At 42.3% G+C, this 25,287-nt stretch overlaps 1 protein-coding gene and 3 non-coding genes across 6 annotated transcripts; 1 reads left to right on the forward strand and 3 right to left on the reverse strand.

The window, feature by feature from the left end:
* The first annotated feature begins 126 nt into the window (after window positions 1–126).
* On the forward strand, window positions 127–24,715 carry LOC6541981 (apoptosis-resistant E3 ubiquitin protein ligase 1). 3 transcript variants are annotated; one of them, XM_015159780.2, is made up of 9 exons: window positions 127–619; window positions 20,942–21,384; window positions 21,441–21,953; window positions 22,014–22,212; window positions 22,269–22,405; window positions 22,459–23,184; window positions 23,238–23,564; window positions 23,680–23,942; window positions 24,026–24,715. In XM_015159780.2, exons 1-9 carry the CDS (start codon window positions 424–426, stop codon window positions 24,126–24,128), a joined length of 2,907 nt encoding a protein of 968 aa, XP_015015266.1. In that variant the 5' UTR covers window positions 127–423; the 3' UTR covers window positions 24,129–24,715. The 3 variants fall into 3 exon arrangements, with proteins under 3 accessions (XP_015015266.1, XP_015015265.1, XP_015015267.1); XM_015159779.2 differs by having other exon boundaries at window positions 22,477–23,184; XM_015159781.2 differs by lacking the exon at window positions 127–619 and adding an exon at window positions 8,062–8,462.
* On the reverse strand, window positions 953–1,024 carry Trnaq-cug. The gene has a single exon. It is a non-coding gene; the product is annotated as a tRNA-Gln (tRNA).
* On the reverse strand, window positions 1,184–1,255 carry Trnaq-cug. Its single transcript has one exon. It is a non-coding gene; the product is annotated as a tRNA-Gln (tRNA).
* Window positions 3,556–3,627, reverse strand: Trnaq-cug. The gene has a single exon. It is a non-coding gene; the product is annotated as a tRNA-Gln (tRNA).
* Window positions 24,716–25,287: the final 572 nt, after the last annotated feature.

A 25,287-nucleotide genomic window follows, 5' to 3' on the forward strand; every position in this document is an offset into this window, starting at 1 on the left:
TACTTAAATTAACTACAGATGATAATGTTATTTAAACTATATCAAGCCGTGAGTGGCTTATCGTGGTTGTGGCATCTACTTAGCGATAGGTGTCCCCGCTAAACAGCTGTTTCGGCTGCCATTGTGAATGGTCACAGTGGATTTCCGCAGTATCAGATTGACAGTTGCAGCCAAAATCGAAGAAGAAGCAGCGCAGTGCATTTATTTTGCTCTCGCTGCATTTTTACACTCTGCGCTTTTTTCTGCATAAATCATTCGGCACAAGTAACTTAATACCTGAAATAATGCTCGCCTTGTTTATCGCGTGTGGCTATGGATAGTGTTTTGCTGCTCGCTAATTTTCCGCATTCGTAGCGCCAAATCAAAAATTCTCGTCCACCGCTAGAAAGAGACGGTTGCGCGTTTAATCGGACTCTCAAGATTATGTTGAAACGCTCGCTAAAGGTCCTAATTGCCGTGGTGTTGAGTTTGATGTTCACCGTTTCGCTGGTTAAAATAGTGCTATTGATTTGGTCCTCGCATCCCGTCGCCCCGCACAGCGCCCCGCCCCTTCCCACTGTCGACGAATGGCTGGAATCGGAGAACCTAGCGTCCTACAAGCAGTTATTCCGAGATAAAGGTGAGTTCGCAAGTGATTGATTTATCGCCAAGTGCATTATCAAAGGGGCCGTTGCATTGTGGCTTATCGAAGGTTAAAAGTCGCTGCCTGTGGGCTATTGTTTATAATTTAAAATTGTTGTATTTCCTGATGGGGTCTCTCCCCGTCCCATTCTTTCCCGCTCACTGAAACTTTCGGTACTTTGTTGACGAATTGAGCTTTCAGAGCTTTCTTAACACACGTGCTACGATAAAACTTGTTATTTTCGGTCGACCAAACAAATGGAGCATGATTTCGTTAGAACAATGGAATGATCATTTATTTTATTTCCGATTAAAAGAAAAAATGAACTTCAGGTTCCACCGAGATTTGAACTCGGATCGCAGGATTCAGAGTCCTGAGTGCTAACCATTACACCATGGAACCTCACTGATCTCCCGTTTTTCTAAAGAGGCTCAAAAATACCATCGGAACGTGTAAATTCGTTAAATATCGAAATCTAATTTAATACATATCAAAATCAAATAATATAATTTATAAAGAACACTAGTTTACCTAAATAAAAAAGAAAAAAAAAGTCCGTATAGGTTCTACCGAGATTTGAACTCGGATCGCAGGATTCAGAGTCCTGAGTGCTAACCATTACACCATAGAACCTCTATGAGCGAAAAATGCCAAGAGTTACTTTTCCAGTGCAAGTAGACAGATTACCAGCCGAAGATCATGGAAAAGAAAGTTGCTCAATGATATTCCCATCTAATTCTGTACCATCGAGTTGTTATTGTTTTTTGTTGACTGGCAGAACGCCAAAAGATAGTTAATATTTTCTTTGTTGCTAGGGCTATAAAAAGGTTGATAAACTTGTCTATGACCTCGCGGCGTTGGAATTGTTTAACCCTCGTTAATCAATTAATTCCTGTTGGCTTGTTTATTAGACAAAGTTTTAGTTTTGTGTTAAGCTTAACAGTTCTTCCATGAATCGGAAATATTTTGTTTAATTACTATCGCACTTAATGTATTATTAAATATACATGTTCTTCTCCTTTTTTAAATATCTTAATTTATAATATTTAGAACAATAATAAAACCAACAAGTTCAAAAATCAATTAGGTAAAAGTGTTGTTTTGGAGTACAGTAAGGGCGCTCACTTAAGCCTTTTGGAATTGGTTGCTTAGAAATAATGAAATAAGCTAATTAAGCAAGCACATGGTGCCGTGCCTAATGATAATGTAATTTTAATAAAGCCCGCCAAACAAAAAACAACCTGCTGGATTTGTGGAGGGTGTTGGGGAGGAGGAGTTGGAAGAGGAGGAGCCCAGGATGCAGCAAAAGCTCATTGTGTCCGAAAGGGGTCCTCGTGCATTTTCGGCTCCTTTCGCGGGACACGAGCGTTTTCTGTGTCACTCGGCTTCGGTTTTCGGAGTGTGGCTTTCGGTATAAAATCAATCGTAAAAGTCCTTAAATGCTCAGTTTTGGTTTAACTTTGAGACGCGCTGGTTTCACATTTCCACACGCCTGGGAAACCGCCGCGTTTTTCCCCGTTTTTCCTTGGTACTACGGCAAAAACAAATATTACAAAAAGAGAAATACCAACAAAACAGAAACAGATAAAACCAATAAAAAAGACCAATATAAATGGCCGAAATACGCCAAAAGTTATGATTTGTTGTGCTCCATCGCGTTCAGTTTTTGCTCATATTTCATTCCACTTTCCATCCTTTCCACGCAAAAGTTGTCACAACATTCCGTGACAACGAGGGCAACAAAGCCACGAAAAGAGCCCTAACCTATATAGGAAAGCACGTGTTTTTTTTTAGCTCCCTCCTTTGAGACGCCCACTCAGAGCTAATGATCCATAGCTAATCTCTGCTAATACGCGATGGGTCCATGCAGAAAGCAAATTTCGCGCCGAACAATTTTCCACATTTTGGCATATTAATTTTTTATTGTTGGCATGAACGGCGGAGTGAGATTATTCCCCAACCCCCAACTCCACCCCAATTCCCATCACACTTCAGTGCGCAGCCAGTTTATAGGCCTCCAACCTCCAGGAGGAATTGCCTCCGCTGTGTTTTCGGCTCGTGTGCTCCATTATCCCATCTAAATAAACTGACTGACTCATCTCCGGATTGTCCAATGTGTGTGCACAGCAAAGTGTTTCGCAACAGAAGCGTGGAAAGTATTGAAAAAATACATAAACGAATACGCCGTAATACGTTTATATTAGGGATCTAAGCAGCTTAAATTGAAATACCTTACTTAATTATTATTTTTCTAGTTCTCGTTTTTTTTAACTGCTTTTCTCAGTGTGCCTTTCCTTACGTTGTTTTTTTTGTTATTTTTGTTACTTCAACTGTCATTGGTTGTCGTTGTTTTTTTTTGGCTTGGTCAGATCGGCCTGCTCATAAAGAATTAATTGGCAATTAATGTTGATGACACTCTTCCCTACCAAGTATCTCCATTTCGCACTTGGTCCATGTCCATGTCCACTCGAAATCTTGTTGTCGCACCCACCATTTGCCCATATTACCCCCTCTCCTCAGTTTTCCTCTTCTACACACGCGCTTAACCTTTAAATCGCATTTACTTTTGACCTGCATATTAATTAATGAGTTAACGGCACGAGAGAAAAAAAGGGTCTTGTTCGGTCAATTATGCATAAAGTGGCATTTGGGGAAATTATTTGTATAATGTTTATGTGTACCCATATTTGGGGGCAGGTTAGGCCAAAGTTGTTTAACCTGTTCTTACATAATGCCAGAGAACGAGGAATGTTTGGGTTTAAATGCAAAAGAATCGTTTTTTATTTTTAAAATTCTTGTTAAACAATAAATTTGAAGGTATTCAGTTTCGTAGGGAAAATAAATATTTATATACAGTGAATTATGTAACTCTCCTCACCTAGAAATTGGGAAAGGCATAAATAAAAACAAAAACGAAAAAAGATAACTTCTTCAGGTTCCACCGAGATTTGAACTCGGATCGCAGGATTCAGAGTCCTGAGTGCTAACCATTACACCATGGAACCGCGCTGATCAGCCGTCGCCAAATCGTTCCCTTCGATTTCCGCTACCAAAAATACCCGACGGCCGAAGAAAGTTGATTGAGCTGAGATAGGCAGAAAAGAAAGATGAAATCGGTGTAAAGTAAACATTTGCATATTTCCATGAAGACAGCAATGCGAGTCGAAGAAAATTGGTTGCCCAATCGAAGGGGGAATTGCAGGAAGGAAAAGGCAAGAAAGTGGAGATTCGGAAGCATTTAGTTTGTGCGACAAAAAGAGGAAATAATTGTTTGGTAAACATTGACCAATGTCCGTCGGAGGCAGGGAAAGCAAACAAAAATATTCCCATTTCATCGTTTGCGGGCCGAAAACCTTTTTCGGTTTCCTTTGCTTTTCCTTATGTTTTGTTTCATTCCGGCTGGCAAGGAAATTAAAAGGAAATTGCGCTTGTTTTGTCGGCAGAGGGGGGATTTGTTGGCTAGTAGGGGTTGTGGAGTATGCGGCTGAGCAAATTAAAAGGTTTTATACCCCAACCGAGAGCCTGCGGAGACTCGCAAGCAGTTAAAAGTGACACAAGTGCCAAGAGACAGAAAACGAAGTAAAAAAGAATGAAAACGCAAAAATACAACACAGTAAACAAAACGACAAGGAAAACAAAAAAAACATCGTAAGGCGCACAAGAACAAGAGGCTACACATGTGCAAATAACAAGAGGCCTCATTGTGGGTCCTCCCTCTCGCTCACACACACTTTCCTCTCACTTTCTCCTCCTGGGCCTCCCTATCACTGTCTCTCCCCTTCTCTACCCCTCTTTTCTCTGGGTGCCGTAACAGCTGCAACTGTTTTTGTTATGTAGGCCAAAGATGTCAGGGCGGAAACACGCCTCCTGCCTGCAGGCGTCCCTCTCGCACACACATTCCGCCTACAGTTAATCGCCTATAAGGAACACATCCCATAGATACCTCTCCTTTGATAATGATATTACCAAGATCTCAGTAGAAGCGTTCGAACTTGATTTCATTCAGCTTAGGTTTATTAGTAGTGTCTTAGTATCTTTATATCTTTGTATCTTATAACTTCGGTTAGATCGAGATTCCCCTTCCCATAGTTTCTATAGACTCGTTGGATTATAGCGTCAGTTTTATTTATAGTATCTAACAGCATTTATCTACGCCTTGAGTCCCTTGTACCGACCTTTACCTGTACCTACCTATTATGGCGACGCTCTTCTGCGGTTAGTTATCATTATTGCCACGGCCCTCGACAGCATTTTGTGGCATATCCTCGTTGCTGCTTTTGCTGCTTGTTTTTGTCGCATTTGTCAGCCACAATTATAATAATGCAGCAGCCAAGTTTCCCACATCTCGTTTTGGCTTCAGCCGTCTCCTGCGTTGCGAAATTATCATATTGTTGGTTGCTTTGGTGGCGTCCTTGAATGGACAAACAAAGCGTGTGGGGAAAACAAAAAACATTTGCGCATTTCAACGCAAAAGATTATTTTCCACTTGCATAACAGCAGCGGAGAGCAGCAAAAAGTGAGCAGGCCAAAGAAAATGAAAAACAGTTTAGAGCTCACTTTATAGGAAATAGAAACGAATTTAATTTGTAAGATACCCTGGAAAAATATACAATGTAAAATGTTCCAAATTCTTAATTTTCGTTATAAAATATCTTAACCATATTGCCTTGGTTTATAAATATTTGTTTTCATGTGAATACTGTGTGTGTTGCCTACTTTTAGGCACCACCAATCAAAAATTTATTTTGTGTGAGAAAGGGAAAATGCTATAGTTCTTGGTCCAATATTCCCCGACAAGCGCGGTACCAAAACTTTGCCGCAGTCTCTCAATCTAGCCGCATTTCCCCATATCCCTAGTCATTCCCCATCTGCGACTTTCCCGGCCTCCAGTTGTTCCTGGCCCCAAAGTCCTCGCCCCGTTTTCATCCTGCACTTCGTATTAGCATAAAGTACGCATTTCGACCCGGCTGTGCACTAAAGAAATTTGTAGTCATAAAAGTTTCAGTATCATGCCTATATTTGGCTGTACTCGTATCTTCGACCTGAGAACTCAAGAACCGCCAGACTTATGACAAGTTATGGTTAGCACAAGCCTTACTTGCCCTTTCTGTTGCCACTCTCTACTATTTTTCTTTGGTTTTATATTTTGGTCGACTCGTAAAACAACAAAATATGGCTCGAGCCATTATTTACTTTGCACGCAAGACAAAAGGAAAAGGAAATGGTAAATGGAGGGCAGATTGAACATGCACTTGCGAAAATCAGATAATTGAATACTAGGTAATGCAATTTGATTGGAAATGAAGTAGATGGCATATTATTTTTATATTTAACTCAAATTGAAGTGTTATATATAGTTAATTTTTGCTTGATCATCATAACCAACCATTGCCAATTTTTCTGCCAGTGTGTGGGCCATTTGATGACCCCAAAGCAAATGAACAGCTCACTTTCATTACATATTCCGACAGTAAACACACACGAACGCAGACAAACAAGTGCCAGACACACGGAGAAAGTTTTGTCAGCTCACATTACCAGATATCTCGCACACAGTCGCAGGACCCCCACACACACACACTCACACACATTCACAGACTTTGACACACAGGAATACAAATCGCACATTGGTTGGGCAAACAAAAACAAAAATGGCGCCATCAATGGCCACCTTGCCCCATGGTAATGATGATGGCGCTGATGATCATCGCCAAAGAAGCTGCCTTCGGTGGCTGTTACGAAATTATTGACTTCGGTGGACAGAAGGGGCGATTCCGCATAATTTTCCCGCACGTTTTTGCCCCACTGTCAATGTCGAGAGCGCCATCAATAAATATTGGCCCTGTCCAGAGGTTTTCCTTTCCTTTTGGGCCCACGACCCACGGCCCACGAATCAAGATGGGTGACTTCTGCACATCGAAGTGGCAGCCACCGACAGGATTTGATTGCCCAGTGAAAATGGGATTACGGCGGAGATAGCTAAAGTTTGAATGGTAGATAGTGGAAGATTTCCCCAGCAGAAATTATGGTTTCCGATATTGTTGGAGGAAGTTATGAAGTATAAATTCAATCCGATGTATACTAGTTTCAATAGATCTGAATCTCCATTGCGTTGAGCTTGAAGCCACCAAAGTTTCGGCAATTTATTGAATGCATTTGAAACACTTATCTTTCAAATTGATTTCTCTTATTTGAGAATACATTTTTCTTCTCTCCGAAAGTTGCTGCCAGTTTGGCCAAGTTTTCGATGCGATGTTTTTGTCCTGTCGGCTGCAAACTGGCTTGTTTATTATCCCTGTCGAGATGGCACGCGCAAATCGTTTGTAGTTTTTATTGAGCTGTTCTCAGCAATTTCTCTTCGCAGAGGACCATGGCCCCTCTCTCCGCTTTCTCCGTTTTCTCCGTTTTCTCCACTTTCCTCACTTTCTCCACTACTCCCTCCGCTCACGTCTCACACACTTGACTGTAATTGAGTCTCAGCTGCGTAAATAAACATAGCGCAACTATATAGGAAAGGCCAACTACATAGCGCCAGCAATACAGCACACGCAATGGGTTGAGCTACTTGAATACGAGCTATATGTACACTAGATCTGGAATAGGTGTCCTTGCCAGGTCAACAGCAAGGAGCTTTTGCCTCGGATTCACTGGAAACTAAGGGAAGTCCGCGCCTATTAATAAATACAAGTCAAGCTGCGAAATATAGGACATATGTCCATGTCATCGGCAAAACTATTATAGTATAGTTGCTGAAGAACAGGACTTTATTTTCCTTCGGTGTACTTGCTTTTGTTGCTCCCTGCACTTTCAAGTTAATGACAGCAATTTGAGGCGGCCAAAAGCGGAGTGGGGAGGTGTGTGCTTACAATGCCATCAAACGCTCCTAGTTTTCCCTCGATTTTCCCCTTTTTCGCCCCTTTTTGCCAAGGATGCAGATAGATGGGGTTGTTGTTTCGTTGCCACTGTCATTTGGCACTTGCCACTTGAAAATGTGTTTAAAATTAAGGCTGCGGGGGGTCAGAGGGGCGAGGCTTTTCCTGCCAGCTAATGGCGGTCATGAAGGCACTGGATTAGAGAAAAGCCGGCGGGACGAAGTGGCAGGGGGAGATGGAGGGAATAAACTTTTTATTTTGATTTAAGCTTTTGGCAAGTTTCATATATTTTCTTGGCAGACAAAGAACGAAAATTACTGCGAAATTGGAGGAGAAAATGCGGAGAAATGAGGAAAACGAGAATCACTATAAAGCAGCTTACAGAAAAGTAGATGGAATTTGTGTGGAAAATATAGAAAAGAATGTTATATCTTTAAAGTTGAGTTCTTCAATAAATTCAAGTGACTATATTGAACAGTTTCTTCAATCCAACTAGCAACGAGCTATCCATTTCATTCCATTATAAATTCTCCGTTATAAGTTCTTTCAAATTTTCATGCACTTTTATTTAAGCATTTGCTTTTAATTTCCATAAACTTTAACCTAACTAATACAAAAAGTGTGCATATATATAGAGTTTTGTTACCAACGACCACGCCCCCCGCCCCCTCTGCTGCCGTCGTTTAGTAATCCGCAGCTATGCATGAAATATGCCAAAACTTTGCGAGCAAAACTTTTTTAATAAATTAAAATTTACAAAACAACGAAAAGTGGGCGTAACAAATATCACAAAAGGCCGTGGCCAACATGACTTAGCCATTAAGTTGTGAACGAGTCCGATATATTGGTTACATTACCAGCAACGCTAAGTGCAAAAGGAAGTGAGATCACGATGTGGTCGCCCGAGTCGGAAATAAACTCCATTGCCATGGCCACCACAATGCGCCATTCGCAGTCTTCGTCCTCAGGTGAGTTTTTTGATAGAAAGTGGGTGGCACTAGGCCGCCTGTACCAGCGGGTGCATCAAATTCTAATTCGGTTTCCTTATTTGACTTTGGCTAATGCGGCGTATGCGCAATATGGCGCTCATTCTCGAGTGCTTCCGTTTCCGCTTCCCCTGAGCAGCTATAACCGTGCACAGAGAATAACACCCATGCACACATATTGTTTATTTAAAAAAAGCCTTTGCCGTGGAACTCCAGAATTAAGCTGGCTTAACCTTCGAATTGAGTCTCACGTGTGCAAGCGGTGCACTTTTTCCCATTTCTAATTAAAACGAAAGTCAAGTGCGGTTCGAGCTGGATTTCCCCCATTCGCTTGCATGCCAGTGACATAACCCTGCGAAAAGGGGATTGTGGGCTAATTCTGGGCGGTAATGGGAAGGGAAATGGGTTTGGGACCCCCTGAAAGCAAGTCCGAAATGCAAAACGCAAATGGGCAGCAAAGTGCTCTTATGCACGTAATGTATGAGCGGTTTTCGGTGTGGGAAGGCCTAAGTCTGGCCGCAGTTATAGACCGGGAAATCGAAATGGCAAAGTGCAGGCTAAATGATGCAACATCGGCAGTGTTTGGCCAAGGAAAATTCAAACACGACTTCAGTCCTTAAAGTCGTTTAAAAACTGAACTGCAGGAATGGTAGAAAAGCGTGCAGAAAGCCTTGTAAATCGAGAGACAAATTCAATTAAATGCGAGTCAGCATTGTGTCAAAAGGATAATCCTTGAAACCCCATTAATGACAGCCCTCAACCTGATTGTCCACTTTAATTCCGATGGCCGACAGCTGATAGGATTAATTGGCGCTTTTTTAATACCATTTAGTCGACTGAAAAGGAATGAGTGCATTAATGCGCATCCACTGTTTCCTTTCGGCCAATTAAACGGTGTCAATAAGTGTCATTTAACAGAGCTGAAATTCATTTTTACAATTGATTAAAGCCAATTCCCAATGGAAGTTGGAAACTACTTGTAATACTAAGATATAGCAGCCGTCCTACTCCTCACTATTTTGTTAAAAAAAAAAGGAGCTTATTATACCCGTTACTCGTAGAGTAAAAGGGGATACTAGATTTGTTGAAAAGTATGTAACAGGCAGAAGCAAACGTTTCAGACCATATAAAGTATATATTATATATTCTTGATCAGGATCAATAGTCGAGTCGATCTGGCCATATCCGTCCGTCTGTCCGTCATCACCAAGGCTGAAGTTCTATACTCCATAACTCAGCTTATCTTAATCGGATTTTGAAGTGGCATACCTCTCAATGATTCTGGCGCAATTCTCTAAAAAACTGCATTCAAATTAAGAAATTAATTTTTTAGACATTTTTTTGTAATTTTTTGGATGTGATGATGTGTAGAACTTCATCAAAAATTAAAAAATGCCCCAAGGCTGAAGTTCTATACTCCATAACTCAGCTTATCTTAATCGGATTTTGAAGTGGCATACCTCTAAATGATTCTGGCGCAATTCTCTAAAAAACTGCATTCAAATTAAGAAATTAATTTTTTTGACTTTTTTTTGTAATTTTTTGGATGTGATGATGTGTAGAACTTCATCAAAAATTAAAAAATGTCCCAAGGCTGAAGTTCTATACTTCATAACTCAGCTTATCTTAATCGGATTTTGAAGTGGCATACCTCTAAATGTTTCTGGCGCAATTCTCTAAAAAACTGCATTCAAATTAAAAAATTTATTTTTTTGAAATTTTTTTGTAATTTTTTGGATGTGATGATGTGTAGAACTTCATCAAAAATTAAAAAATGCCCTAAGGCTGAAGTTCTAAACCCCGTAACTCAACTTATCTTATTCGGATTTTGAAGTGGCATACCTCTAAATGATTCTGGCGCAATTCTCTAAAAAACTGCATTCAAATTAAGAAATTTATTTTTTTGACATTTTTTTGTAATTTTTTGGATGTGATGATGTGTAGAACTTCATCAAAAATTAAAAAATGCCCCCAGGCTGAAGTTTTATTCTCCATATCTCAGCTTATCTTAATCGGATTTTGAAGTGGCATACCTCTAATTGTTTCTGGCGCAATTCTCTAAAAAACTGCATTCAAATTAAAAAATTTATTTTTTTGAAATTTTTTTGTAATTTTTTGGATGTGATGATGTGTAGAACTTCATCAAAAATTAAAAAATGCCCTAAGGCTGAAGTTCTAAACCCCGTAACTCAACTTATCTTATTCGGATTTTGAAGTGGCATACCTCTAAATGATTCTGGCGCAATTCTCTAAAAAACTGCATTCAAATTAAGAAATTTATTTTTTTGAAATTTTTTTGTAATTTTTTGGTTGTGATGATGTGTAGAACTTCATAAAAAATTAAAAAATGCCCCAGGCTGAAGTTCTATACTCCATAACTCAGCTTATCTTAATCGGATTTTGAAGTGGCATACCTCTAAATGTTTTTGGCGCAATTCTCTAAAAAACTACATTCAAATTAAGAAATTTATTTTTTTGACATTTTTTTGTAATTTTTTGGATGTGATGATGTGTAGAAATTCAAAAAAATTAAAAAATGTCCCAATGCTGAAGTTCTATACTCCATAACTCAGCTTATCTTAATCGGATTTTGAAGTGGCATACCTCTAAATGTTTCTGGCGCAATTCCCTAAAAAACTACATTCAAATTAAGAAATTAATTTTTTTGACATTTTTTTGTAATTTTTTGGATGTGATGATGTGTAGAACTTCATCAAAAATTAAAAAATGTCCCAAGGCTGAAGTTCTATACTTCATAACTCAGCTTATCTTAATCGGATTTTGAAGTAGCATACCTCTAAATGTTTCTGGCGCAATTCTCTAAAAAACTGCATTCAAATTAAAAAATTTATTTTTTTGAAATTTTTTTGTAATTTTTTGGATGTGATGATGTGTAGAACTTCATCAAAAATTAAAAAATGCCCCCAGGCTGAAGTTCTATACTCCATAACTCAGCTTATCTTAATCGGATTTTGAAGTGGCATACCTCTAAATGATTCTGGCGCAATTCTCTAAAAAACTGCATTCAAATTAAGAAATTTATTTTTTTGACATTTTTTTGTAATTTTTTGGATGTGATGATGTGTAGAACTTCATCAAAAATTAAAAAATGCCCCCAGGCTGAAGTTCTATACTCCATAACTCAGCTTATCTTAATCGGATTTTGAAGTGGCATACCTCTAAATGTTTCTGACGCAATTCCCTAAAAAACTACATTCAAATTAAGAAATTTATTTTTTTGGACATTTTTTTGTAATTTTTTGGATGGGATGATGTGTAGAACTTCATCAAAAATTAAAAAATGCCCCCAGGCTGAAGTTTTATACTCCATAACTCAGCTTATCTTAATCGGATTTTGAAGTGGCATACCTCTAAATGATTCTGGCGCAATTCTCTAAAAAACTGCATTCAAATTAAGAAATTTATTTTTTTGACATTTTTTTGTAATTTTTTGGATGTGATGATGTGTAGAACTTCATCAAAAATTAAAAAATGCCCCCAGGCTGAAGTTCTATACTCCATAACTCAGCTTATCTTAATCGGATTTTGAAGTGGCATACCTCTAAATGTTTCTGACGCAATTCCCTAAAAAACTACATTCAAATTAAGAAATTTATTTTTTTTGACATTTTTTTGTAATTTTTTGGATGTGATGATGTGTAGAACTTCATCAAAAATTAAAAAATGCCCCCAGGCTGAAGTTTTATACTCCATATCTCAGCTTATCTTAATCGGATTTTGAAGTGGCATACCTCTAATTGTTTCTGGCGCAATTCTCTAATAATCTGCATTCAAATTAAGAAATTTATTTTTTTGAAATTTTTTTGTAATTTTTTGGATGTGATGATGTGTAGAAATTCAAAAAAATTAAAAAATGCCCCCAGGCTGAAGTTTTATACTCCATATCTCAGCTTATCTTAATCGGATTTTGAAGTGGCATACCTCTAATTGTTTCTGGCGCAATTCTCTAATAATCTGCATTCAAATTAAGAAATTTATTTTTTTGAAATTTTTTTGTAATTTTTTGGATGTGATGATGTGTAGAAATTCAAAAAAATTAAAAAATGTCCCAATGCTGAAGTTCTATACTCCATAACTCAGCTTATCTTAATCGGATTTTGAAGTGGCATACCTCTAAATGTTTCTGGCGCAATTCTCTAAAAAACTGCATTCAAATTAAGAAATTTATTTTTTTGAAATTTGTTTGTAATTTTTTGGATGTGATAATGTGTAGAAATTCAAAAAAATTAAAAAATGCCCCAATGCTGAAGTTCTATACTCCATAACTCAGCTTATCTTAATCGGATTTTGAAGTGGCATACCTCTAAATGTTTCTGGCGCAATTCTCTAAAAAACTGCATTCAAATTAAGAAATTTATTTTTTTGAAATTTTTTTGGAATTTTTTGGATGTGATGATGTGTAGAAATTCAAAAAAATTAAAAAATGTCCCAATGCTGAAGTTCTATACTCCATAACTCAGCTTATCTTAAGAAAAAGTTGAAAAGTTGAAAGTTGAAAGAAATATTCCAGAAAATGTTGAAATTTCTCGTTTGTTCTTGCACTAGCTGAGTAACGGGTATCTGATAGTCGAGAACTCGTCTAAAGCATTCTCGTTTTTGGCTCAACTAATTCGCAATAAGTGAATTATTTTCCGCAGCAGGACCTTCGAGACACACACATATGCCTATTTCCTCGCACACACTCTCATATGAATACAAATACAAATACGAGCTCGAAACTCCAATTGGCAAATACCAAAGTGATGCAGCTTCGTTCGTGTAAATTTGTTTATGCGAGTTTCCATGTTGCCAGTGCGCGAAAGAGAGGGCCAATGGGGAAAGGAGAAGCCGCATATCCTGCTCATGTATGCATGTGTGCGAGCGTAGGCAAGCAAATATTCCATGTTCCACCTGCGTTTTCCGAATTTCCATACCCTCGTGCAGGGCCTAACAATTGGGCGCAGGTGCTTGCCTTCCATACAGGAGGTCCTTGGCACCCCGCAGGAATTCATGAATAAATTTTGGTTATTTTTAGAGGCTTCTGTACGCACTCAAATGTACGACAGCTTTAATGGAAATTAAATAAAACCTAAAATGAAACGTGATTGCTGAAATTAATCTCTATATACTAGTGCTGTATATGTACCTCTGGGGGTTTCACATTAAGGAACCATTATATTAGTTTCCATATGTTTATCTACTCTAAAGTGATAGTATCCGCAAGGGTATTTGCATGGCCCGCACCTGTAGTGCAAACTTCCGATGGCTGCCCTTCTACCTTTTGGGCCATTAATTGCCGGGCTGGAGAGAAAGGCTTTCTCCTGCAGTGTGCAGTCGGTGCTGATGGCAGTTGGCAAATGTTTTCTGCCATGTTTGCCACATTTACTCGTATGTATGTGTGCATTCGTATATATACAGAGGTAGCGGTTACCTAAATCGGTTCATGTTTGCGGTTGCGCCCCGGAAAACCTCTCCGTCCACTAGCTGCAACATTAATACTTTGGCATTATGGTTTTAACCCAATTTGGCCTCTCTTTACCGAGTTAGATGCAGCCAAAGCAAAAAATAATCCGGAAAAATCGAGAAGCGGAGGTAAAAGTTGCAGGCTCATGTCAGTGGATTTTTCACTGCTTTTTTACAGTGGGCGTGTCGGCGGCATTTTCCGCCCCTGCGCTTCGCTTGTGTATTTGTGTGTGTGTGTGTTGGGGGTGTGTGCATTAAAGTTGCAAATTGGTTTTTGTGGATTTTCGCGTCTAAGGCTGGGGAAAATGCAGTTTTCCGCCCACCAGCCCGAAACAAAAAGGCCACGTGCTTAATTAAATTGCTCGAAACAGAGGAGAGATCAAATAGCGAAACTTTGAAAACTACGCTTATGTCATGTGCGAGAACCAGCAAATTTTGATTAGGTTCAGCCCTGGGCTTTAATGGCCTTAATTTAATGAATAAATAATGGAATTTATGGCAGCCTGAAGTAGGTTAAGGGTTTTTTTTGCTGCCATTGTGTGCATAACAACTGTGCAAATGCCTAGTTGGTGGCCAGAGTTGTAATGCATTTAATTCACCGATTGAAATTTCATTGAAATTTCTGAAATAATGCCATAAAATTGAGATACGATTGGCATTGTGCAGAGTTGGTTCAGTGAATTTGGGCCAGATGCAAAATGAACATCGGTATTTGCAGATTACGAATAAACTATAATATTATATCACATAAGCCACATTAATCTACTAAAACTAATGTCATGCAATGAAGGCAAAACTATGTGTATATAATTGCTTAAAATAATTAAGCAACTGTGGGAATTGGACCACTCACATTTTGCCATTTTCAACCTGGCTAATCCGTTATTGGAAATTTATGGCCAAGCAATTATGGTCGATATAGAGTAACTTAATGTGTTTTCATAAACCAATTGCAATCACCATTTCTAATAGCATTTGCATTTCTGTGCCAACACTGTATTTTATTTCATTTCCCAGCGCTCGACGGCAAAACTCCCACTCAATTATAAATCGATGGAATGCAAACTGCAGCTGCATATCATGCCCGTACAATTTATTTCGAGAATTTATTTCCCTCCTCCCTGACATTCCTGAGTGTGAATAATGCCCCTGGCTGATGATTTGCCCCATCCTTGTGCGGTTTTCTAATGCAGCCAAAGCAACCGCAGTGCCAAATGTGTGCCAGCATCCAGCATGCAGCACCCAGCATCCTTGCCACTTGGAGTTCCATCGGCAACAGCTGCTGCCGCCAAGGGGCACTCAAATTAAGCGACATTTAATGTCACACCTTCTTGGTGAAAGGGGGCGTGGTTTGGGGGCGCGGTGAGCGGCGAACATCTGTTTGCCTTCAAAGTTGTGCCGTGCGGCTTGTGCGGGCTGTCCGCATGCAAAGAATACGAGTTTGCATCCTTGCCACAAAAATGTGCGGCAGCGTGGGAAAGGGAAGCAGGGGAGGCGACTCCGAGCGGGGGGCGGGGAGGCGGAGGCAATGGTGAGCTATGTAGACAGGTGCAACAGCTGCGGCTTGCTCGTCGATGGCCAAAAGAGCCTGCAAGTCAAAGCCTTTTCGCCTTTTGAAATGCACTCGAAAAAACGTTGACAGAAATTATCATTTGATAGTAATACAAGCTTTACTTCACTGCTACTTATGCATGTCTAATAACCCTTTGCATTTTCAACAAGTAAAAGATTTTCTCTGTACTCCCATTTCCGCCCCTAGTTTCCATAGTTTCTAGTGCTCCACCTGCTCGTGGAGCCTTTCTTGCCTTTTGCTGCCTGCTTTTTCCCTATCGCCTGGCAACGAGGCAGTCATCTCGTCCGAGATTCTCGGCTGTGGCATCATTTGCAGGCAATTGCCAAGGCAACACCTTCCGCTCAAACTGCGCCTTTTTTCCAAAAGCCTGGCCCCTGGTGTGAGTGTTTAAAAATTTCATTGCAACGCTCATTTTGTCTGTCCAGGCTTAGGTAAACTGCAGCTCAGGCTGGGGAACTATGTGATGATGGCTTATTTTCCTGCACTTCCGCCGCCTGCGTCCCTGTCACTTTCCCTGGCCCTATCCTTCGTCCTGTCTCCATTGCTGTCGCTCCCCGGAGGCCCATCCTTGTGTTCTCTGCACATCCTCGTGCTTGTGTGTGTATGCCTAAATGTTTTTCCAAATAAATGAAATTGTTCTCTGGCTGGAAAGAGTATGCTGGAGTATGGCTTGTCTACAGGGCGCTATGTTGCGAGATTCGAGATTATAGAGCTTACCCCAGGTGTGTCGAATTTGCCTAGGGCCTTTATGTTTCTTACTAGGCAGTAGGGCTAATAAGTGCCTTTCCACAGTTAAACTCTCTATTTGAAGTTTTAATGAAATATTTAATTCGTTGCTTACTCGCATTTCCTACTTAGTCTGCCGTAACTAGACAAAATGAAGCTTAGCAGTGGAAAGTGTAACAGATCTACGTCGTGTTGCCACATCCAACAGCATTTGAGTCGCACATAGTATTTTGGCTGCATATTTCGCCCAAATTGCGAGATTTATATTGGAAGCGGGGTGTCCTGCGAGGAAAAGGGACCCTAAATGGGGAGAGGTGAGCACAGCTTGCTGTAAGGACACTTGGGAGCCAACACGAAGAACAGAGAGAGAGAGAGAGAGCAAGAGAGAGAGAGGTGTGACTGTTGCCGTTTGTGTGCCTACACTGCGTATACGTAATTTGCCGAGTCTGTTGCCAAAGTGGCATTTGAATTTATGCCGCCACTTGAGGCAAGTGTGGCACGCCCAGGGTGAGTGCTGCTGCATTCGTATGAGTCTCCCCTGCACTCAAACGCCAACGCAAGTGTATGAGTTTCAGCTGCAAAGCAGTGCGCTTTATTTTAAATTAAACATGCAAATATTCCTGGCACCCACATCCTTGTTTTCTGCTGCCTGTCTGCTGCAGACAGCGAACATAAATTATTGTAAGCAGATGAAATATTTGTGGATGAATTTGTTGCAGCTGTCGAGTGCAGCCAGCGCACATTGTTCACTCGCCCAGCTCCACGATTGTCGCTTGAATATTGCCCCTAGCAACTTTAAGCTTCTCCGAGTGGAGTATGCAACTTAAGCAGACCAACAAAACGGGGAGCTTTATGAAAAATGCATATTGCATATGTCTCGAATGAGTTTCAGAGGAAAAACATTTGACTTCAAACTGAAAATGTATATAGAGAGCATATCTGTTTATTGTAAGAATAGAAAGTTTTATAATATGTATTTTCTGATGCTTTTGTATTTCGTTCAAATATAAGAAAATATTTTTTGAGTGCACACACAAAGAGAGATGAGGGGAGGGAGGCGGGAGCACACACAGGATGTCCTCGCTGGAAGATGAAGCTGGCAATTTTATCATTTTTCACTTTGGTAAACAAACACAAAAGGAGCAAGGGGGTTAAGGAAAATATTGCGGCTTTTGTTGTGGCAACCTTAATCGTCCCCAAACCCCCTCCCTTCCCCCGCGCCCGCGCCTCACTGCGATCGAATGTCATTCAAATTGTAATTCCTGCAGCCTCCATCGTCGGAGAACAATCGATAAAAAAGGATAAAGCAAAGAGCACAACAATGGCGGCACAACAATGGTGCAGGAGCACAAAAAGAGGGAAAACGATGCAAAAGCGGGGCATTCCACGAGGAAAACGGAGGAAAAGCGGGGGCAGACAGTCAAAAGCAAACATTAAACAGCGAAATCATTCCGTGCATCCCTCTGGAAATGTGGCATTGTGCAACAACAGCGCGTCTCGAAATTGTAAAATCAATTTTGGGGAGAATGATAAACGCAAGTAACGTGCAGCACAAAAATGAGCTTACAATTTGAGTTCTTTCGAAGAAGTAACAGTTTTGGTAAAGTTCGTTGAGTAAAATAGCAGACATTACTAATTAATAAAGGGCCTGAGTAAGCTGCTTTCTTTTATGATAAATCAAAAAAAACCTCCTTAGCCATTAAGCACTGTACCCTTCGCCGGGGACATTCCATTTACTGGCCTTAAGCAGCCCTTGGCTAATAGGCCAAGTTGGCTCGTTCTGCAAACATTTGCCCAGCACTTTGGCGGCGCTTTGCTGGGCCAACCCGCCATCCTTGGGCTAATGAGCGAACAAAAGAACTTGGCAGAGGGAAAGGCCCCACTATTAGGGGCGAATTCGAGAGTCAGCAGGTCGTTCTAGAGTTGTTTGTCAAAATTAACGCAGGCTAAACGGAAATACTCCCAGAAGCGTATGGGTCAGATGCATTGCTCACCAGAAGATGCCTGTCTCAGGTCGGACCTGGTCCTCATCCGCAGCTATGTCGTCTACAAGGGACGTCCACCTGACTCTGCCGGCCACTACGATATATCGCTGATGGTGGGCCACATCAACGTGGGAGGTGCCATGCGTGCCACGAGTGGCAAGAGTTTTCCCACACTCAAAGTGAAATTGTGCTTCGGTGAAGCAAGGGGTGAGAATTTCAGTAGAGTTATTTCACCTTTTGAAACTGTGCCATGATTTGCTATTGCTATTGATATTGCTCTCCTTTTGTGTACATGCCACAAATTAAATTATTCCACCCGATAAACCTAATTAATTATAGATGGCTATCAGCAGGCAGGACGTCATGAAAACATCAAGCATAAGTAATTGATTCGGCTGAGAAATAGACTTATTTATAATTCAGTCATTCATCGGGCTGACCGAAAATATAATGAAAACAATCGACCGAATTTCCAGTGCCCAAGTGTGAATATTCTATTACAGGCTTAACTTCTGGCTCTGCAAATCGAATTGCTCGGCGTTATAGAATTAGAACGAGCTCTAAGTTCTTTTAATTACTTTTATTTTGATGTCGTTAAGCAACTTTTGATAAGGGAATTATCTCTGTCTCTATTCGGTCCTTTCTGAGTGGGTGTTCTTGGGTTTCAGTCACCTGCCTTCCCTCATCATTTCAGCTGCGACTGTCAAAAGTCGGCCTCATCAGTCATTGCCGCTCCCCCGTTTGCCCCCGAAGCTTTCACTTGACATTTATCCTCATCATCATGCCCGCTCCCATGCCCATCATCTACTTGTATATCATCGTCATCATCAGCACCATCATCATCATCCTGGCACGTCGCGCTTTAACCTTCAGAAGGCATTTTCATTTAGCAGGCTTCCCCTCGGCTTTGTTTGTCAGCTCGCCACTTTAGTGACTTTCCCAGCTTTTCCGCCGTCGCCTGTCGCCCTGTCGCTGGTCCTTAATTAAAAACGATTAGTAATTCCTGTTCAGCCATCGGGCCAAAGGTCGTTTGCTGCAGCGCCATTAAATATGCAGTGGAAATTCTTTAATTATACAAATAACCAGCGATTCAGAGTTGGACGCCTAAAAAGAGCAAGCAAGCAAGCGAGTTTTCTGCGGAAAGTAACTTTTCATTGTTGGCGCTTTTGGGCTGTTGGGGCATTTTTCCGCCATCGAAATACGTATATTTTCCTATCGCCTTGGCCAAATCAAACGGAAGTTGTTCGTTTCGCGCGAAATATGAACAAGTTAGGAATTCTGGGCGTGTGGCCAATGGGGGCTTTGGAAATACGAAAGAAATTGGTAACGAAATGAATTCGTTTTCGAATGTCAGGCACGCAAACTTTGCCTACCATCCACCCCACCTACCTCGAATATTCTATTATTTGTACTTTTTCCGACGGGGGAAAAGCCACAATTGGCCTGGGTTTCGTTTGCACGTTACTCGCTTTGCGGTCCATCGTGGTCCGTAGTTTTTTCGCACTCCTGCGGTCCCTGGCTTAGCTGGATTTTGTGGTCCGCTGTGGGAACCGGGCTTAAGTGCATTTCACCGAGGTTAACTAGCCGGATGGTCTGACTTTTCCTGGGGTTAATTTGGCTTACCATCGGCAGAGATTCAGAGATGGCTTCCCCATTCGCCTCAAAAGATTATTACACTTTCTTGGCGCTGCTTTCTTGCTCATGAATGTTATTTTCTCCGTTTTGCTGAGTGGTAATAAAATAATTCTAATTTTAAATCTACATATTCTACATTTATACTTTTCTGCTGGGAAAATAGTCTTCTTTTCCAGGGACATAAATTGGAAAATTGGCTCGCGCTTTTCATGAATATTTTAACTATAATTTTTCTTTGCTCCGGGACAGTTGCACTTGCTTTTCCCCTTCAAAGTCACTTGGAATATTAAATGAAACCACTGTTTTCCCTTTCCTCGCTTTCCTCACCTCCTCTCAGTTTTTCCTCTTTGTTTGTGTCACCCACTTACGTTTTTACATGGTGCAAAGTCAAACTTACAGCTCACAACTTACGACTGAACTACAATAATGGCAAATGAAAGTTTTTCGCCGAATTGAAATTGGGGGAAACAGCGGGAGCGACGTAACTACAGGGTTAAGCTTTCAAGGAATCGGAATGGGGTGGAAAAAAGGTCCTTACGTGACAGTGGGGAACCTCTTGTTTTCGATTCCAGCCAGCGATAAGCGGCAAACAACGCATTAAGTGTCGTTTCCCCGGCTATTTTCGGCTTGGCATTGGGTTAAGTCATAAAAAATTGAAACGTAATTGATTGGAAGTTTGTTGGGCCAAAAAAAAAAATGGTGGGAATCGACGGCATTGACGTAGTCGCCTGGCCAAATTAGTTGTCCTGTAATTTTAGACACCATCGGAAGCCGTTGAGCCCGGAGTTATGGTGACGAATGGAGGCCTCGACGTTGATGGCAAACATTTGACATGACGGCAAAGTTTCCGAAACTTTAACCATTAAACTCAATTACCAGAAAAGTTGGACCCTATTCGTAGGGCTGCTTCATTGCCTCCTCCTAATTGCCCAACTGCAAGTTCCAAATTGCAATTATAAGCATTATGTGATAGCAACAAGAAATCCCAATACTTATTAATAATGTGTACTGGGTTTTACATTTGTACTGAGCCTAGTTAAATCCTTTATTAAACGTCGCATATTGTCCGCTCGTTTTAGGAATCTCCTCCTTGTCGAGCTGCGGCGATCCGGAGCGTCTGCCGGAGCTGCCCCCTCTGGACGAGCAGCGTCTTCAGCGGGCCGCATTGCATCTGCAGCAAAAGCTGATCCTGCGCGAGTGGCTGCGGGATCACCGGCTGCAGCATCACTACCAACGACTGCTGGCCGTGGAGGTCGCCTCGCTGGAGGACGTCTACTGGCTGGAGGACTCACGGGCCAGCAAGATCCTCGGCAAGGACTGGCAGCAGTGGTCAGGAGCACGGCAGAACCTGCCCACGTCCAAGGCGCAACTGGACGCCTTGAAGGCGCAGCTCTGGTCGACGGTGGTCAAGAGCAGCCAGCACCAGGACGCATGGACATGGGGCGGCATGCTGGTCGTATCCGTCTCAGTCGCCGGCCTCGTCACCTTGGCTGCTATGACGCAGCCTTCATTGGCCCCAGAGGTAAACGCCAAGGGGAAGGGCTTTAGAAAGGGTTTTAAAAGCATTTTTAACCGCAGGCCCGTCACTCCCTGCTCCAATATGTCACCGGGAAGTATCTGCTGCCCGCCAATTGCAAGGTGCAGTGGGACTGGAAGGATCCCGCCAGCGTGGGCGGCACCATGTGCTTCGTGGTGCGCTTCTTCCAGCGCAACGGCCAGCCATATCCCATCTGTGATACGGACCAGTTCTTCGTCGAGGTCACCGAGGGCACCCGCAAGGTGGTCACCATTAGCGAACTGGGCTCCTCCACCGATCCCAACAACGCCAACATTGCCAAGGTCAAGTTCACGGTTCGCACTGCGGGCCAGTACAAGATATCCGTGCTGATTGGCGCCAGTCACATCGCCGGATCGCCCTTCCTGCGCTCCTTTCTGCCCGGAGCCATCGATGCCAGGCGATCCAGGTTCATCAGGCCCGCCAGCACGGTCATCTGCTGCGCAGGTGCACCCACTTTGATGCACATCGAGCCGCGCGATGAGTTCGGCAACTCCTGTCTCTTCGACCAGAATCAATCGGATGAGGCGCTGCAGGTACAGGATGCTCATTTTCTTGAGAACGCTTTTGGCTGACTATTTTCTGTTACTTTGCAGGGCTACCAAGTGGCAATATACGACCTGCATGGAGTTCCAGTGGAGAAACTGCAGCATGCGATTGTCTTCGCCTACGACAGGGTCAACTCGCGTGTTTCCGTGACTGCTCTGTTTCCGGAACCCACTTGTCTGCGGGCTGTGATCAGTTACCGGGATCAGCAGCTGCCCAACGGCGACTTCGACATCATTGTGCTGAGCAGTAAGTGCGGAGGTAATAGTCTTAGCAAGGAATACACTAATTGAATCCCCTTTTAGGCAGCGACACCACCTTGGTGCACAAGAACATAGCCTCCCGGAAGCACAACATCTGCTACGAGGCCAAACTGCTGAGTATTTTCGGTGTGTCCAAGAACAAGCCGAGGAAGGTGCTCTGCTATGTGGGACCCAAACAGGTGAGTGGTAGTCTCGGCAACACGTTGATATCGGGTGAAATGTGAGGGCTCAGAACTCGCTGATTTTCCAGGTGACCATCAAGGAGATGATCCTAAAGTTCATCCCCAAGAGGATCGCCACATTCCGGCTGTGTCCCTCGACCAAGTTCCACTTTCTGCCGCAGTTGGTGTCCCAGCTGCACGGACCAGTTTTCATCATAGACGACGGAGCCCAACCCAAGATCGAGCTGGCCTCCAAGGATAGGAATATCATAGCTGCTACCTTCACCCATTTTCTGCTGAAGAACATTGGTGGATCCGAGACGTTCAAGGACAAGCAGGACTTCTTCTACCATGAGGTTCGCAAATTCCATGCCAGCTACTACCACGAGAAGATGGCCCTGAAGGTGCAACGGGAGAAGATCCTGGAGAGCAGCATGAAGGCCGCCAAGGGCTTCTCGGTGTCCGACTGGTGTGGCAACTTCGAGGTCACCTTCCAGGGCGAACAGGGCATCGACTGGGGTGGTTTGCGGAGGGAGTGGTTCGAGCTGGTCTGCAGTTCCCTCTTTGATGCCCGCGGAGGGCTCTTCTGCACCTTCCACGACAAGCACCAGGCGCTGGTCCATCCGAATCCAACGCGTCCAGCCCATCTGAAGCTGAAGCACTTCGAGTTCGCCGGCAAGATGGTGGGAAAGTGTCTGTTTGAGAGCGCCTTGGGCGGCACCTATCGCCAACTGGTCAGGGCCAGATTCAGTCGCTCTTTTCTGGCTCAACTTATTGGTCTGAGGGTGCATTACAAGGTAAGACGGAAAACTATTATATAGTCATCTTACCTAATTTCCTTCCTTACCAGTACTTCGAACAGGATGATCCTGACTTGTACCTGTCCAAGATCAAGTACATTCTGGACACGGATCTGGATGCCACGGACACCCTGGAGCTGTACTTCGTGGAAGAGATGTACGACTCCAGCAGTGGACAGCTGAGCAAGACCATCGAACTGATACCCAACGGGGCCAAGACGCGGGTGACCAATGCCACCAAGAACCAGTACCTCGACGCCTTGGCTCAGCAGCGTCTGTGCAACAACGTCAAGGATGAGGTGGACAGCTTCCTGAAGGGTCTGAACTCCATCATACCGGATAACCTTCTCAGCATTTTCGATGAGAACGAACTGGAGGTGAGTATTATAATAAACTTTTATTATTGGCTGGCAACTGAAAATGCAGAAGCTACATTAAGTTCATTAATTCATTTAATTGCACTGCGTTAAATAAATATTTTCTCATGTGCAGCTGCTGATGTGCGGAACTGGGGAATACTCCATCAGCGACTTCAAGGCGCACCACATCGCCAACGGCAATTCGGCTGAGTTCCGGCGGGTTTTGGCCTGGTTTTGGGCCGGAGTGAGCAACTTCAGCCAGACGGAGATGGCCCGGCTGCTGCAGTTCACCACGGGATGCTCCCAGCTGCCGCCCGGGGGATTCCAGGAGCTGAATCCGCAATTTCAGATAACGGCGGCCCCGACCTTTGGCAACCTGCCCACGGCGCACACCTGGTGGGTGAACTTTTTCCATCGGCCGTTATTTGCCTTTAATCTAGCTCTCCCGTTCTCTAAAAACGAAACTTTTTCGATTGCAGCTTCAACCAGCTGTGTTTGCCGGACTACGAGAGCTATGAGCAGTTCGAGAAGTCGCTGCTGTTGGCCATCAGCGAGGGCAGCGAAGGATTCGGCATGGTCTAGATATATAGGATAATGGAGGAGGGGCTGGCGATAGCCCTCGGTTTTTGTCTGCTACGCTACTGTGTTCCTTTCCGTGCGCTTTATATGTCATGCTAGCAACTAAGTGAACTAGTCCGTAAGCCTGCCTAGTGATAAATGCCATTAAATCCAGTCCCTGGCTAGGTATATTACGAGTATTATCCCTCGGCGGGTGATTCCTTAAGCAATAATAATCACGGATTAGCCGGCGTAGCGAGTGTAGTTTTAATCGAGTCAAGATGCAAATTAAAACCGAATATATATCATCATCAAAAGGAATGTGATAATTGTATTATAGACTAATGCAACCTAAGCGTTATGGGAATCTTTTAAACTACCTATCGGTAATGCAAATAAGTAGCCATAATTCCGAAAACTACTCTAATTAAGATGTTAGATGCGCTGTGTAAAGAGTCCCCAGAGAAACCCAAGAGTTTGTAGCATACTGTACTAAAAACTAATTGTAATCGTTATATTGTCAAAACATTAACAATGAGCAATGTTAATATGCATTTCTTCTATCGAAAATCGAAATATATAAGACCAAATTTGGTCCAACTCGAATACAATCCCAAATCCTTCTCCCTCGCTGTGCTCTCCTAAAGCAATATGTGGAAGCAAATGTTGAAATGTAGTTCTTAAATGTTGTTGAATCGCAAAGCAAAAATCAAAGATGTCATACTAATTCAAATTTAGTAAATGTAATGGAATTGTAGTTGTTGAGAGAACTCTAAAAGCTTATACATATATCAATCGGTTGGCGGAGGGTTGGTTCAAATGGTTAAAAGTAATAAAAATCTACTGTTTAGAAAGGAACTGCTGGTATTTTATTGGTGTAAGGCACCATTCATGGGTCTCGTTACATGGTAAGATAGTTTTGTTTCACCTTTCCGAAACACATTATAAAAAGCACTTCCCAAGGTGCACACTTATATAAGTTTTATATTTGTCCATGGTAAATTGTACCTGTTGATGTTAAATAGCCTAGAAACCGGTGTCATAAGAGTCGTTCGACTTTCTTTCCAAGGTCTCCAAAGGTCAACTGCAGTAACGCGACTCCAAGGAAAGCCAATGAACTCAAGGAGGATTACGCAAGTCCCTTGTAGAAGGGGAACTGTAACTACTGTGAACTGTACTTCGG

This window comes from Drosophila erecta, unplaced genomic scaffold (genome assembly GCF_003286155.1).
Source record: "Drosophila erecta strain 14021-0224.00,06,07 unplaced genomic scaffold, DereRS2 tig00000055-arrow-pilon, whole genome shotgun sequence".
Lineage (NCBI taxonomy): Eukaryota > Metazoa > Arthropoda > Insecta > Diptera > Drosophilidae > Drosophila > Drosophila erecta.

Bases quoted from the DNA above. Each gene is read 5' to 3' on its own strand.
- LOC6541981 (XM_015159780.2), top strand. From the start codon at position 424: ATGTTGAAACGCTCGCTAAAGGTCCTAATTGCCGTGGTGTTGAGTTTG. The intron at 21,954-22,013 runs GTACAGGATGCT...GTTACTTTGCAG, and splicing joins AATCGGATGAGGCGCTGCAG to GGCTACCAAGTGGCAATATA. The intron at 23,565-23,679 runs GTGAGTATTATA...TCTCATGTGCAG, and splicing joins TCGATGAGAACGAACTGGAG to CTGCTGATGTGCGGAACTGG.